General features: G+C 36.0%; 1 protein-coding gene across 6 annotated transcripts in view; it reads left to right on the top strand.

The window, feature by feature from the left end:
- da (transcription factor daughterless) overlaps window positions 1-16,535 on the top strand; it is a 151,761-nt gene that overhangs the window by 68,256 nt on the left and 66,970 nt on the right. For all 6 annotated transcript variants that reach the window (XM_085943038.1, XM_085943034.1, XM_085943039.1 and 3 more), the window contains exon 2: window positions 1,965-2,017. In XM_085943038.1, coding sequence (XP_085799164.1) covers window positions 1,965-2,017 — 53 coding nt within the window. The remainder of the gene's footprint in view (window positions 1-1,964; window positions 2,018-16,535) is intronic.

Raw genomic sequence — 16,535 nt, forward strand, 5'->3', positions numbered from 1 at the left:
CTTTTATTATATTTGTAAGTGGTTATAATTTTTACGATAATGGTTACTTCCGAAACGTGCTTACGTGTAAGGGTATTACATGTATTATATATAGATATGCATGTGTCCAGGTCTTCTTTGGTTTTAAAATAAATGATTAGTAGTCAGTTAATGCATAATATTATATTTATAAATCTTTTTTCAAAGTTACTTTTTAGTTATTCTGTACCAACCGTGAAGAAGTAGGTAACTACACGAAAAGCAATTTTTCTGGGGAACGGATTCAGCTTTGTTATTTTATATTTAATTATACAAACTATAACGATATAGTTTTATAATTTTGTCGTATTTTACCTACTTTGTTAAATATTTAACTAATAACTTATTTACTTAATTTAGAAGTTATGGCTTATGATTATTTGAAGGCTTACCTACTTATTTCCGGTTGGTACAGTATTTATCCACGACCGTATTACGTTGCAAATATCACTAAATCTGATGATCATCTCAATATTCCTTAATTAGCGTCGTGAATATCTATAATACTTGTTAGTTGGTCAAAATCATGAGGAAGGAGAGGACTGACAAAATCACAAGAGTCTGAGACATTTTTTTGCATAGCAAACGTCTTATAAATAAAATAAAATATTATTTGTTTAAAAGAATACCAAGTATCACACTAGCGATCGCTGACGGAAAGAAAAGTAGACGGTAGTAAAATTAAGAAATACTCTGATTGGTATTATTAATAATTGATCGATTTCTAGGCGCGCGATTCTTTACCCTCGCATCACTTCGTACTGTTGGCAATTGCGGTATTTCCGAAAAAAATCCTTTGAGATGTCACGAATCGAGATGAAAGTCGAAGTCTGCTATGTTGGCAGCAACAATGTGGTTTATAAGTTTTGTAAATATGTATTTGTCCAGTAGTTTTAGAGTTATAAATGGACAGACAGATACTCACTTTTTATTACTGTTATTATAGATTTTTATGAATTTTCGTTTAGTTATCAATTGTATTCTATCTGATGGTGATACTTATTTTGAAAGCCATTTTACGTCTAAATATTGAAGAGATATAGGTGCAGTCGAATGCATTTTACACCTAGTAGTATTGTTTTGAAATTAAAGCATATGAAAGATAACTTCTTCGATTATATTCGTTATTATGGTACAATTAATCTTGATGTCATATTGTTCGTTTGTGTGATAAGATGTTGTTTCTTTACAGGAATCCGGATATCCGTCAAGCGCCTGTTCGTAGTGCAATTTTAAAACAAGTGATATGTGAAAAAGTGAAGTGAACTTAATAATAAAGGTGCCTAAATTAAATCGAAAGCTTTTCCTCACAAACAACAAAGTATTCCTAATCCCCGTTCCCACAATCATACAACGCTCCGTTTTTCCACGTAAAAAACATGGTACAAACTTCAAACACGTTTTACTATTTTTACTAGAATGAGTCTATATTTGACGTGCCCATATACAATTTCCGCTCCACATAATTCACGAGTTAAGTTAATTCAGAGTCACGGGTTTGATTTGACTGGACCAAATTCACATGTTGTTTTTAATGTGTGCTTGGATTCAATTTGTTCAGCGAGTTGTTGATAACCATTCCTCACAAATATTCTGTTAAGATACCTCTGCCTAATTGGAGAGAGTCAATGAAATCAAACTTATACATACCTGTCATTCTTATAGGTATTTAACGACTGTCTGAATAGTTTTCTTTGCAAAACTATTCTAGCAGTAATTTTAGTATTAAAGTAAAAAAATCTTTATTATTTTGTGGCAATATTGTGTATAATACCTACAGGTGGTGGATTAAGCATTTACAGTAAACGTGACTGCTAGAATACATCCATTAATATCACAATTTTAAATCTCTTCTGATGAGTTCACTTGGCTAAACAATAATCGTACATACAGTAACGGCTTATTTGTCTTTAAGTTAAAATGCATTATTTTTTTTACATTTTCAGTCACAGACAAAACCGGATTTCAATCCCCTTATGCCGGCATGGATAATGGAATGGTGAGTTATTACCACAAACTATATTAATAATCTAATATTATATATATATTTTTTTTTTGTTACTAACACAGTTTTAATAATTCTTTTTGCAGTGATGTCCGAGTTACTTAAATATTTTACCATGACCATCGCATTTCATTTCAGAGATCTTTTATTGTTATACTAATGGATGTGGATATTGATTGCAGACGTGAACGATATTTCAGAAATCGTGCACGCCACTAAAAGGATTTTAATCCATTATTGCAGGTTGAGTCTGCATAATAATTACAAAATGTTTCAACTGGTTGTAGATAGATGAATGTTTTGTCTAATATTCCGCATAAGGGGTCGTCCATATATCGTCGGTGTTTTGTAAAAAGGGCGAATCAACCATTTTGGTGAAATCGAGATTTTAATGAAAATATAATATGTACCCCACTAGCTTTATTATGTAAAAACGGCGAATTTTTATCTCCACAGGAAAGTACCTACTTAAAAACGATAATCGACTAAAATTAAATTAATTAAAATTACGAAATAAAAAGCAAATGTGACATATTAGGCCTTTTAAAATATTACATAATAATACCTATTATAATGACAGTATTCTTTCTAAGCTTTATTATAAACTTGTTAGATATTTATAATCATCTACAGGTAAAAAACAAATAAATGTCAAAAGTTAAAAATCCTCCTCCTGTAAAGTAGCATTTTGGTTAATTCGCCCTTTTTACAAAACACCGACGATATGATGTCACAAAATTAACAAACTTGATAAGTCTTTTTCTGAGAATCCTTAATTTTCCACTTTTTTTTTTACCGAATCGGGTGAAATAAAAAAATATGACGTAATTTAGACAGTGGGGTAAAAAAAAATGTGTGGGTGATAGGGGTAGATAGATAAATCATGTGACGTACATTATGGACGACCCCTTTAGAATATAATATGGACACTTAACTTATTCAGAATCATATCACTCTCTATCTACAACACATTGCAGCGAAGATTCCATCTCATTCGACTTCAGCAAGTCCTCTTCATTGCGTATGACCGGCATATTATGACTGGCGACTTGCATCCTCTTCAAGATGTCCGCCTCTTCAGATTTGTCTTGGGACGCTGTCTCTTAGTATATTCAATACAAGGATAAAACACCATATAATTTCTATGGCAAAAGCTGTCATACTTCACGCATGAAGGTACTGCGTTTGGGTATCGAATGCTTGTTAGATGTTGTCCGCTCACACCAATGACATATTAAATGGACAACTCACTTCATACCGGCGCGCACGAGAAATTGTGCATGAAAGTCATTCACAGATGTATAGGTAGATGTCACGTGACCATATGACGTATCCATTTCCATTATGCGATACAAGCTTCGAGAATTTATAGTAATATAACCTTTATTGTAATGGCGTATTAGTGTCATGACTCATTGCGTTAGAAACAGATTCTCGGTTACTTACGACTTCTCGGAGATTAGACGCAAGTGAGCCCAGCGCATCACAGGCGACTGTCCAATGGTTTCTGTCATTCAATTGCATTGAATAAACATTATCTTAAAATGGCATTTTATAAATAATAAATAATACTAACACATGAAAAGTGATATCCCATCTTTCTTGGAGTGTTTAGTAGATTTTTTACAATTTTTAACTAGGCACATTGGCATTTTGTAACACAATAATAACGGTGGAGTCGAAACCTGACAGTCAGAAATTTTGTATGGGCAGACCCAGCGGTGTCGCCAGATCGCTTGCAAGCAGAATGTTCATTTGAGCGTAGGATACCGATATTAAAATATGAATTTCGCCATCCGGCAGACCCGACACAAAGTGAGTGTCATTTTATTTTCTAGATGCTTCGTCCATATTAATGTCATTGGCTCACACAGACGTTCTTCATCTTCTGTTTATCGAGAATCTGCATTATGCATTTTGTTTTCACAATAGCACATTTTTTATCTGTTGTTTAATATTATTCTTTAGTTGCATATCTTCGTGGTTAAGGTTCATACGACATTAATTTATCCACGACTAGGTAACATGATAACTCTGCCATTCTTGGTAGTATTGACCTGTGTGTCCCCGATAAGTATCTTAGAAATCGGGAGCATCAGTTTGTTCTCTCAAGGTGCAGAACTAACCTGCCATTGGCAATGCCGATTGGGAGAGCAATAACCGTTCAACCAAATCACTTTGGATATTGACATGTTCCACCTGCGTGAGATGAGTATAGGTGGAACAGAATAATATGATAGAAATACACCAAGAACAGTTTTGGCTTATGACGTAATGCAGGATACACGCAAGAAATCGAACGTCCCCTGAACGTCCTCAAATGTTACATAATATTTATATATATTATTCTTTTAAACTACACAGGCTACGAAGCCCAATGATAGTAGTGTGGTGAAACAGTAATATAGTAGTAGAATAAGTGCAAACAATCAAACACCCAAGCTTTGAGAAAATCACATAAATTTATTATGACATCACCTGGATTAAACCCACAGCCCCCTGACGAATGGCCAGTGCCTTACGTACTGGATTACGGGATGCACATTATGCATGATATAATAAATGCATAATAATATTATGTATTATACCTACCCCGTTTACATGTGCATGGATTTACTGCTGACAGTATGTATTATCGCGCCTATAACAAAAAAAATGCACGTGTAAACACAACGTGCAAATTGCAAGATTGCATGCATGGATCAAAAAAGTTCGGAAGCTTCTTAATTTTCACGCGATAATTTGACTGTTCAACATCTGCGCCTGTGCAGTAGAACAATAGTGGCGAACCTGCCGGTTAAAAAACTACACCGCGCAGACACATTTTGAGGTTAACCGATTTTCACGACCTGTCAAATAGTACCATACAATGTCAACATCACGTCTCGTTTACTCTTGAAGAATGAGATTGGCGAGACAGTTTGCACTTTTACGCGTAAACAGTTATTATCGCGATAGTTTAAAATACACACCATTGGTGCAAGTAAATCTATGCACATGACGTGTACAGCTGCTATTATGTTACAGACGTAAATATTGAAAATAACCACAGAACAGATAATAAATAGAATACCGATAGGCCATATTCAATACGCCGCGTGGTGAAGCAGGATTTTGAATGTGTGAGTGTCCTACGAAAATGAAGCACGCATTATGCACGTGCAATAGTGTGTGTGATACACCAACATTAAATGAGCGTAAATGCATAAACCGAGAGCAGTTTTCAGTATTCGTCCTAAAACGTATTATTGTCACGTGTGTAAGTTTAACCCGGATTCATCCTCTCGAGTCGGTTACCTGCTATCGCCTTACCCGTTATGTATTTCAGTTCCCATTATTTCTGAGTTCCCTGAAAATAACATATTCTTTAACGCATGTTTACGTTTATCCCATTTTTCTCTACACTCGGGAATCACTACATCCTACTACACCCAGATTGTAACGCAGTTCCCATTATTTTTGTGTTCCCTGGATTAACCCGATGATCTTGAAGCGATTGTTTCTCTCGACACTTTCATAATCCCTCTGACAATATTCCTTCGGGTAATAATTATAATAATAATTAATGCCCCCTGCCTCTTCGTCGTCTTCTTCTGCCTCGTCTCCCGCTGCCACCCTCTCCCCCGGCCAAACTAAGTGATGACTTTCTCGGCGATTAAACTTTCGCGGAACTTTGTCTCGCGGAACTTTATCGCTTCCACTTTTTGTATCCCCGCCGAGTTTCTATTAGCCGCCCGCCCCTGACTTTTCTATCTTGACTTTTTTTTTATTATTATATTCGTAAGTAGTCGCTCGGTGTTTTATTCGCCGAATTTTTAAGAAGACTATATGTCGTCTCTGTTCTAGCAGAACACACTAACTGGAGAATACTAGTTTTGAGTAATTTGACTTTGAAGTTGTTAAAATGTTTGAAATGGTCTATCATGTGAGTTTATTAAGTAATCGTTAAAAGGATGACTTTAAAATAAAGACTGTTTATTTATTAAGAAGGTTTCCAGACGGTAAAGTTTGAAATAAGGAACATTTTGGTATAACTAATTCAATATGTCATTTTTTCGAATTAGTGTCTTCTGCCAGAACAGTGACGATGTGTACCTACCATTATTCATTATCCGTCGAAATTAATAAGAAGAGGCTCTTATGCAACAGAGAATTGAATAATTGAAACGTCCGTGTGCGTATACTGCGGTCTTACGTTTTATCAATACACATGTCTGACGGTAATTTTCAATAGTGGTTAACTCGTAAAAAAATACTAGCATGCAATGCTAGATTACTCCAATGAGAGTGGTTAACAATATTTTTTTTCAGAAAACCGAAAGAAACCGAATTCAACATCAAATCGTTTTCAAAGCCCACTGGGACTAATTTTCAATGCCCTACAAATCCAGCAGGTTTATTTTCCAATGGCATCAAATCCATTTCAAAACTAGATGCCATTTTGCTGAATGCAATACATTTCGAAGGTGATCAGAGTTTGTCTTATTGCTAATTTATTTATTTAATTAGAAATGAGTATTATGGCATTACAGCGATTGTTCAATGCGCCATAATATATAATAAATACAAATTATAAAAATGACTTAATTACAAATAACAACCAATATAACAGGAAAGTATGTGCTTATGTAGATATTACAGTAAAATGATAACTAAATAATAAAATAAATAAATTTAACCTATTTAACACGTCCACAAACATGATTATAGTTAATAAAAAATCAACCTTTATGGTGCCATCAAATAAGTTAATCGCACGATACACAGCATCATGAGGCATAAGATCTGTCCTGCGACGAGGTATCTTGAAGACCGTAAAGTTACTAGTGATATTGGTGGGAACAGGTGGGTGTAAATGAACATCCATCCTGCGACGGGGTATCATGAAGACATAAGACAAGTATATTGGTGGGAACATGAAAATTAATATTTGCCAGTATATAGGTACGGATTGTAAATGAACCCACGAATAAGTAAAAAGAAATGCTTTAAAAGAGCAATCACTCTTCGGGTGGACAAGGATTTCATTGATAGCATACCCAGAAGAAAACTAGTCAAATATTTTAGGAAGGAGAATGAAAATATCGCATTGTCTAACTTGGTCAAAAAGTGGATTTGACTAAATTTAAAAACTACCTCTTGATGTTTCATGTCAAATAGAATTGACCATTTTTTCGGCATTTAGCACAATTGTTCTCACCGCCCATAAATAAAATTAGCCAATCGTGATGCATTGATTATTTTAGTTTAGTAATAAAAAACACCTAAAACCAGTTAACGGTGAAACACATAAAATGATGCACACTGAAGTAAATCCAATTAAATGCGATGTTTGTTCTTTTACAAACATTATGTGTCATTATTCCGAATACATGTGAAGGAGACAGGTATCATTTTTATTGTTATCGTGGTTATACACAGTGTGTCATATATTCAGGAGGCTACTCACCTGTGTAAAAGTAAATAGGGCAAATACAGTATTTTTTCCTGAAGTCCATAATGCATGGTGAAATTGTTGGCAGTATGTAGGTACCTTCTCCATACAATATATTTTTTTTGCTTCATAATAATATTAAATAACCAACAATTTTTAACGTCTGGGGTAATCTTAGTGGAAAATTTTTCCTATTATTAATAATTATACTTATGTTGTAAACAATCAGGGCATTTTTTTCAAAATTCAGCATCTATTGTGTTGTAAAAAGGCAATAGGTAGGTACTGCCCTCAGAGCACTGCCACTCTATTATTTTATTTTCTCTACGCATGGAACGGTCATTTCTGTATAATATAATAATACCTACATATCCATCGCATTCCAGTATTGATGCCTGTGGCCCACTTCATAATCGTTCTACAATAGTATGAATTTTAACACATTTTCTCTCCACCATGACATATTAACCCTTTCTACATTATTTTACACTGCCCAACCATTTCTTACGACGACGGGCTAATCTGTCGGTGATCCCTGTGGATATCGTCTCTTGACGTCTTCTGCCTATAGTTTGCTCGATTCACGCGTCAGCGTCTTGACTCTGATTAGTAGTAGAGGTACTCTCGCGGGCCGCAAGAAACAGCTCCTCAACTTAACAAATTCCAGTCCATTGTGTTAGCATTTACTCCCTAATCGTTGTCATCCTAATATTATTTGCCCTTCCATAATAATTTGAAGGAGTTCGTACTTGGCTTGAGCATGACGTCTAAATAGTTACAGGATCATAGTAAATTACAAACATCCCACAGCAGCACAGAGAGAAATGAGACAAGTTACTTTTTTTACTACAAACTACACCGGGATATGTATTATTGCGCTCGGGTTATTTAATCAAAACATGCGTACTTGCTCGAGGACAGATAGCAAACTCGGGCGGCTGATTGACACATTCTTGTTTGTACAAGTGTTTTTTTTTTATTCAATAGTGTCTGAATGATAACATTAAAATAATTCCACGGAATCGATACTACGGAAGGTTTATTTGTGATTGGTACATACCTAGCTCTACCTGTAGTGAATACTCATCAGCTAAAAATTCCTTGCCAGTTAACCTGTAGAAAATTTAGCTAAATTGGAGTTGGGTTTTATAAAATAAACACTTTAATAGATCGTGTATACAGATATGAGACTGATATTATTGGATGGAAAACAATACCGGTACTGGTCACAGAGTTCACAAGATGAAGCTTCACTGAAACAAAAAAAAACTCAAGACAATGTTTCATGTAACAAAATATGATCGAATTTTATATATAACTCTAAAGTTCTTTGAAAGACGTATTATGTATCAAAACTTTCCGTAAAAATAAAGCAGTAAGTAATAGAATTTTCTTTATATGCATAGGTACGTACTATGTCGTAATAATATTATTAATCTATTTATATAACTGCATTTCCTTGATTGAAATTGAAAATTGGTAAAACATTCAAAAATGTATTTGTATTAATGAATTAGATTATTAACGTCTCGTGTATTACATTTCTCGTGTATGTATTGTATGTGAGCTCATTTTTAATTTAATTACCTGTCTATATTGGTGTTTATCATAATTTTAAGCTAGGTCAGAGAAGATTATCGATACCGTACTTTGCAACTTAACACCCAAAATGTAAACTTTACAAGACGGACAAAAAACTACATAATTATTATACTAAATTCAGTTTATAATTTATTTTATACTAAAATAGCCTTTTTAATGTGTTCTATAGTTGATAGTCTTTGGCTTGTCAAATTTTAATAGCATTTGTATTTGAATGCATAACATAATATGTTTCACACCCGTTCCGTTTAACCAACCAAATTTCTGCTTCCTGCCACAGATATGATGGTTTGAATTTAATAACTTATTTTATAATAAAATAAAATTATGAACACCGAAAGGCTAAAAAGTAACATATAAATAAGAAATGGGTATTTTTAATTCAATTTTGTCCGGCCTTCTATATATTGACATCTACGTCATGGCGCTGTATGCGATTACAGTATTACGCCACGCAATTTTTGCAGTCTGGCGGTATTGCAACGGTTGTAGTTGCAGAAACAGTATATGTATTTTTTTTTCTAAAAAAGTATACAATACGGTTATTTTTAACTCGATTATAATATGTTAAATGATAGTTTACGGTACTTATAGCCAAACTGGACAGCCTCACGTCACTCCGATGTGGACTTTTTTGGTTTAGGTTGAGGGCTACATTACTGTGAAATTCCAGCTCCGGGTCCAATCTCGGTTAACCAGCCTACATACAATGACTGTTTGTTTGAACCATATCTGGACTGCAGGCCTATGTTATAACTGGTGATATAAAGTCACCCGACGACATGACGTAATTGTGACGTAAGCCAATACACGCTCGAGGCAAGCCGCCCAACACACACTGCTCACCATAGATATTATTATGCTGAAACACATATTTGTGTATGAGGACAATGAATAACGCCAGTATTTGACTAGCGTTATTTTCTCGAATGCTATTATCACTCCGGTAGTACGTCACAATGATGTCATATGACGTCATGTCGACCGGGCGACTACAACTCGCATGTTCTAACATAAGGCCCCTGTTTCGGCATTTTTTATTCACATTTTTCGTTTTGAATTAATTATTGAGAAGCTTCACCGTCACTGGAAAAGTAAAGTTTGTCGCGCAGAAAAACTTTTCGCCGCCCCCCGCCCCCTCTTCATCATCGCGCGATACTTTGGCGTATTATTTATTTGATATCTCTACGCCGGCCGCCGCCGTATTCTTTGGCTTTTGTTTCAAATATTGTTTCACGAGACTAGAAGAAGAAGATGCGCCCTCTCTCTTCCCTCCGTTGGCCCTCTTAACACTTCTTGTTCTGCGTAATTCGCCGGCTAAATCACCTCTCCTCACTTTGCTAGCCCGGCAATAATTCTTTTCTTTCTCTCTGCTTAGACCTTGGAAAAAGTGTCCACTGTATATCTGCGTACCTATGTTTTCTAGTGATGCTGAATTGTTGGTTCGCAGTAGCTCGATTGGAGATCACTGTTTAAAAAAGAAAACATTATTCCCGGCGGTAGGATAGTTAGTCACCGCGTGAAATGTTGTTATCACATAACATATTATTAATAAATATAATTCCAATAGGCTATATCCGAATACACTACATTTTGACGCAGGGGTTTGAATGTGTGAGTGTCCTACGTAAATGAACCACACATAGACTGCAATAGTGTGTATTGTATGTAATACACCAATCGTAAATGAGCGTCATTGCATAAACTGAGAGCAGTTGTCAGTATTCGACGTATGTCGTATTCTGGACACATGTTTAAGTTTATCCCGTATTCTTCCACACTCGAAATCGGTTACATGCTTCTCGACACCCGTTGGATATTTCAGTTCCCATTATTTCTGAGTTCCCTTGTTGTTATTTTCAGTATGGTATTGTAAATATTTAAAAAAAAATCTTTGGAACATACTTATCAGAAAAATCTTATGAACCCGCAATGGAATGCAGGACACAGTGGACAAAGAGTAACTTTTGGAAGTGGGTAGACTATGGGGATCATAGTGTATATAGGTATGTAGGAAATTGTCTGCCTCAAAATTATTTGAACATGTCGGGTGAGAAATGTCGTTATCAATCGAATTGTAAATTAGCGATAAGTTATGCGTAGTATTAAAACCAGACGGTAACTACGGCCACTTTACGAGAGGACAAAATTACAGCATTCCCCAACTTAGTAGATGTAACAGAGGGCGACGCCGCATTTCCTGGCTTAATAATCTCCGTGATTGGTGCGAATGCAGCTCCACCGAACTGTAGCAGATGTTAAAGTACACATCGCTCTGATGGTGGCCGACCTCCGCCAGGGGATGGCACTATAAGAAGAAGATCGGGGAAAATAGCGCGATTTGTTAGGCGCTATTTTACTGGCTCTGTAACTAGTCCATAAGGAGCAATGAATTAAAAATGATATTTATCATCTATTTGTGTTTTAGTCCCCACGATGATTAGCCCGGTCGCATATTGAAAATCGTCTGGACTGGAATACGGTAATAAATCGAAATCAGGGCGCAATGTTTCAACTCTCTTCCGTGCGCACGTGCGAGGCCATACCGGGACAGTGACGGCACGCGGATAGCCGAAACGAATGAAAAGAGCAGTTTCGACACTTGCGCCGACGCGACATTTCGCTACAAGCAATTTTTTTCTACTAAAAATGTCTACTGTTGTGCGGCCGGCCGTACACTGAGTTACATGCGTTTTGTGAATGACAACAAAATCACATCGACAAATTCGACATGTTGCAGTCGAGACGAGTTTCTAGTTTCGAGGTATTCATAATAATAAATATTCGCATACTATTGAGACCGAGCGGTTAATCGTCAGGTTTATAATATCGTGGGTCCCAGGTTCGACCCCCGGGTCTCACAATTTTCACATGTTGTTTTTCAGAGTAGGTATGGACCTAATAAGTTGAGAAACATCCGTTTCTCGTAAAATCAAAAATCTGTTACTGCGATCTTCTTAAAATTTAAAACATGGTAAAAAAAAAATGTAGCGAGGCGGTTTCGTAGGCCCTGGTCGAATTCAAATCAGCAATATCCGATGCGGGTAGACGAATTGTGTTCAATAAGACGTTTTTCTTTTAAATTTGCATCAAGTATAATATAGTAGTTTGCGTGCTAAAGTCCTTAGAGAAACCTCGGTAGTATACGGAGGGTGTCCATAAAGACATTTAAAAAAAGGTAGCCACTGGAAATCACATTTGTAGGTTTAAGAAGACCTAGGAAAGATGATGGAACATCCCAAATAATCGTGCCCCAAATATTTGGAATGCTAGTCCTAAATTCTTTGTACCTACCATGATGATCTAAAATTGACACCTCGTATCTGATATTCAATATATTTGACTGGGGTAAAATGTTATACAGAAAGCATTGATATACCTACTACTGGATGAATCATATGCTTCTTAAAATGACGCCCGATTTTCAGCGACTCGGCCAGTGTTAAAACTTACTGTTTTAATATCAGCGGACTTAACTCGATATAAGCTCACTTAATATTTGTCTCGAAAACGACCTGGCAATAATTATGAGTAAGCCCGATCTAGCTTGCATCTTACTCTAACTAATAGTCAGCGCATGACGACTTGCTCTGTCCGCTCAGACATGAATTTTTGGTAGCTTGCAAGCTTTGGGTTACAGACACCCTTAGGGTCACTATTCCAAGAACGCAAATCTAGTTTTACAGCCAGGGCAATACGGGTGAAATTCGGGAATCCATGTTAACGGTCTTAACGCATTATACCTACAAGGAAATATTATAAGACAATATTATATTATCTTCTTTTGTGGTACATTTTTAAAATGACACTTGTATGGGAACTCCTCATCTAGTAGTATATCAATGACAGAAAGTATTAAATAAAACAAAAATACACTTAGTGCAAATATAATTTAGTTTATTTTTAAAGTAAGTAACTGTATTTTTAATAAACTACTTATTTCTTTTATTCAACGAATGTAACGCAATTCGATAAGCATTTCATGTGACAACTACTAGTTTAAATCGTCGTAATTTAGTTGATGCCCGTAGCTCAATTGGAAAAGCATACTGGCGTGAATCCAGCAGATACAGGTTGTCCTGTTGGGTGTCGTATATTTTTTTTCTACAAAATAATTTTTTCTATGTATGTTCAACTGTATTTTGGTTTTTATTTAATTTGGTTACTTAACTGATTTTTTAGAACATTTTTAATTCCCCTATGGAAAGTATTGAATGTCAGATACGAGGTGTCAATGTTAGAGCATCGATATTATACCTACTCGTATATACGTCAACTGAGTTAAGGCAGGAATTTAGCAGTCCACAAAAGCGTAATAATGCTATCTCATCAGTTGAGAGATACTGTTGGCCGCGAGAGGGATGAGCCACGGCCGAGTTGGTGTGGGAGAGAAAAAAAGTGTACTTTGTGTAAAAGTTTGCACATTAGGTCCAGGCATTGCTTTTAGTTAGTTTGGTGTGGCCCCCTCCGCCCCCACTGCTCACGGGTATGGTTGCGCTGCTCAAAGTTTTCACATAATTGAAATTAACTTAAATTATAATATAAAGTATACATATCTGTATTTCTGGCACCCAACTCGAGCAAGTCAGCTGCTACGTCTATCTCGGACAGCATGTGTCCATAGACGGAAGCATGCACGATGAAATTGCTCGAAGAACAAAGCTGGGATGGAGTGCTTTCGGACGTCTAAATAGTATCTTCAAGAGTGACCTACCATTATGTCTTAAGCGTAGGGTGTTCAACCAATGTGTGCTACCCGTGCTCACGTATGGCTGCGACACGTGGACCCTCAACACGAGAGATGTCCAAAGGCTAAGAGTCACACAGCGTGGCATGGAGAGGTGCATGTTGGGCATCACGCGAAAGGACCGTAAGAGAAACGAATGGGCTAGGAAGCAGACAAGAGTACGCGATGTAATAGACGTTGCCAAACAGCTGAAATGGAGATGGGCGGGGCACATTTCTCGCCGAAAGGACGGCAGCTGGACAAATGCCGTCATCCAATGGTACCCAAGGGGTACGAAATGGCCACAAGGTCGCCCTAAAAGCCGCTGGATTGACGAACTGGTAAAGTTCGGCGGAAATACATGGCAACGAACGACACAGGACCGAGAGAGTTGGAGAAAGCTTGGGGAGGCCTTCGTCCAGCAGTGGATTGACCCCGGCTGATGATGATAATATAAAGTCATTGATGTTTGACGGTGTCTAATATGTTAATTTTAATATTCTCATTGGGCCTGCGAAATGTGTATCTTTCAAGGGATAGGTACAGCGTTTACTTCATGCGTTAGCGGTAATGTGAATATAAACAATTCCACCCGTTCTGCTCAACACAATATTGACAGTAATTGGAATAAACTATTTTATTCATTCAAATAATAATTAACAAGATTTGGGAAAGCAACATTCTTTGAATACCTATACATAATTTGAAAACATCTCATGCATATACACACTCGAAACAATAATTTTGTAGAAAGAAAATACGACACCCGATGGGACTTAAACCTGTATCTGCTGGATTCGTGCCAGTATGCTTTTTGAATTAAGCTACGGGCATCTTATTAAAAATAGTAATAGCACTTCAAAAACATACTTAAATAATATAGATTTTTTTTTTTTTGAAAAAACACGACGTCAAGCGGTATTTTTCAAACCGCATCTATTTCAGCCAATGTGCTTTACCAATTGAGCCACCCGTGCTCTACCTAAGTACGACGAAATCAACTAGTAGTTATACAACGAAATCGGTTTACAAATTTCGATACCGGCATCGGAACACAAAATTAATGGGAACTGAAATACCTGACGGGTGTGGAGTAAAAGACAACCGATCTCGAGTGTGGAAGAATGTGGGATAAACTTAAACATGTGTCAAGAATACAGCCTACGTTGAATACTGACAACAGCTCTCGGTTTATGCAGTGACGCTCATTTAATATTGGTGTATTTGAAGGTTGCAACACACACTATTGCACGTGTATAATGTGTTTTATTTTCGTAGGCCACTCACATTCAAAACCCTGCTTCAAAATGTAGTGTATTTTGGTAGGTATCTTATTAATTTATTGTGTGAATAATATGCAGGTTTCCAAGGTGTTTTTTTTTTTTTTTTTTTTTTTTTTATTATGCGTTTCACAATAGTCATCAGATGAAAAGAAAAACATAGATTTTAGATGATAATTTTTTTCCTTGTAGTTTCTTTTTTGTTGATTTTATTTTCACGACCTGGGTTCATTCGCTCCCAATCTTATTTTATATACATGTGTGAAATAATAATTGTAATTAAAATATGTTGAGAATCGCCTCGAGCTCGGCCGGAGCGTAAATTCGACACAAGCTTATTTTTCTCTCGGCTAGAGAAGCGAAACAGCGGAGGAAAAAGAGGATAACGGAGACAAGAGAAGAAGAACAAAAGAGCATTAAAACACACGTTTTATTATAATTTTATCATATACAGACACTGCCGTAGCTAATTCCTCGCTGCCCCAACTTTACATGTTTGCTGTTTCCATTCCGTAAGAAATTAATGTTTTACCACTCCCTGCCCTGTGGAGGTTTCTCTCTTATTGCATTGACTTAGTTTTCTGAAATATAGTTATCTACCGCCGATTAAATAAAGTCTGAAATATAATCGAAGAAGTGATGATTAAAACGATTGAAGTTAGTGTGTGTCCAGAAAATTATAAATTACATTATAAATGTATTACAAAACAAAATATATTGCATTATATAGTCACCCCAAGCTCTCGGTTTATGCACTGACGCTCATTCAATATTGGTGTATTTAAAGGTTGAAACACTATTGCACGTCTATTGTGTGTTTCATTTTCGTACGACACTCAAACATTCAAAGCCCTGTTTCAAAAAATATAGTGTATTGGGGTAATATAATATAAGCCTATCTGAATTGTATTTTTTATTAATCTGTTCTGTGATTAAGTACTTATTTACCTCATGTATAAACACAAAAAGTTATCCTACCCGCAGGTACTGTAACTAATGCGGTAAATTCAATTCAAATCAAATCAAATTTATTTATTTTACATATAATGAACATAACAAATTACAAATTCAAAGCGTTCACGACATGATTTAAAATAAGTGTTTTTAAAATAAAAATACAGAGAAATGTGACTTAATAATACAATAAAAAATAAAATAAGAAAAGAAATAAAATAAAATAAAGCAACAAAAATATCAGTAGATGGAAGCACACAGAGTGAACTATCGATAAACCCTATCTTAAAAACTTATAAAACAACGTCCACCTAAATTGACTCTCACGTAAGTGGAATATATCAATATCCCAAGCGATTTCATTAAACATGGTTATTGCCCTCACAATCGGCATCACTAATGGCTGGTTAGTTCTGCACCTTGGGAGAACAAACAACGGATGCCCTCGATTCCTAAGGTGTAATTATCATCCTGCAGTCCTACATAGTAATGCAGCATACAAGCGAGTATGTGAGA

This window comes from Rhyacophila brunnea, unplaced genomic scaffold (genome assembly GCF_057557595.1).
Source record: "Rhyacophila brunnea isolate RB1 unplaced genomic scaffold, BYU_Rbru_1.0 scaffold_15, whole genome shotgun sequence".
NCBI lineage: Eukaryota > Metazoa > Arthropoda > Insecta > Trichoptera > Rhyacophilidae > Rhyacophila > Rhyacophila brunnea.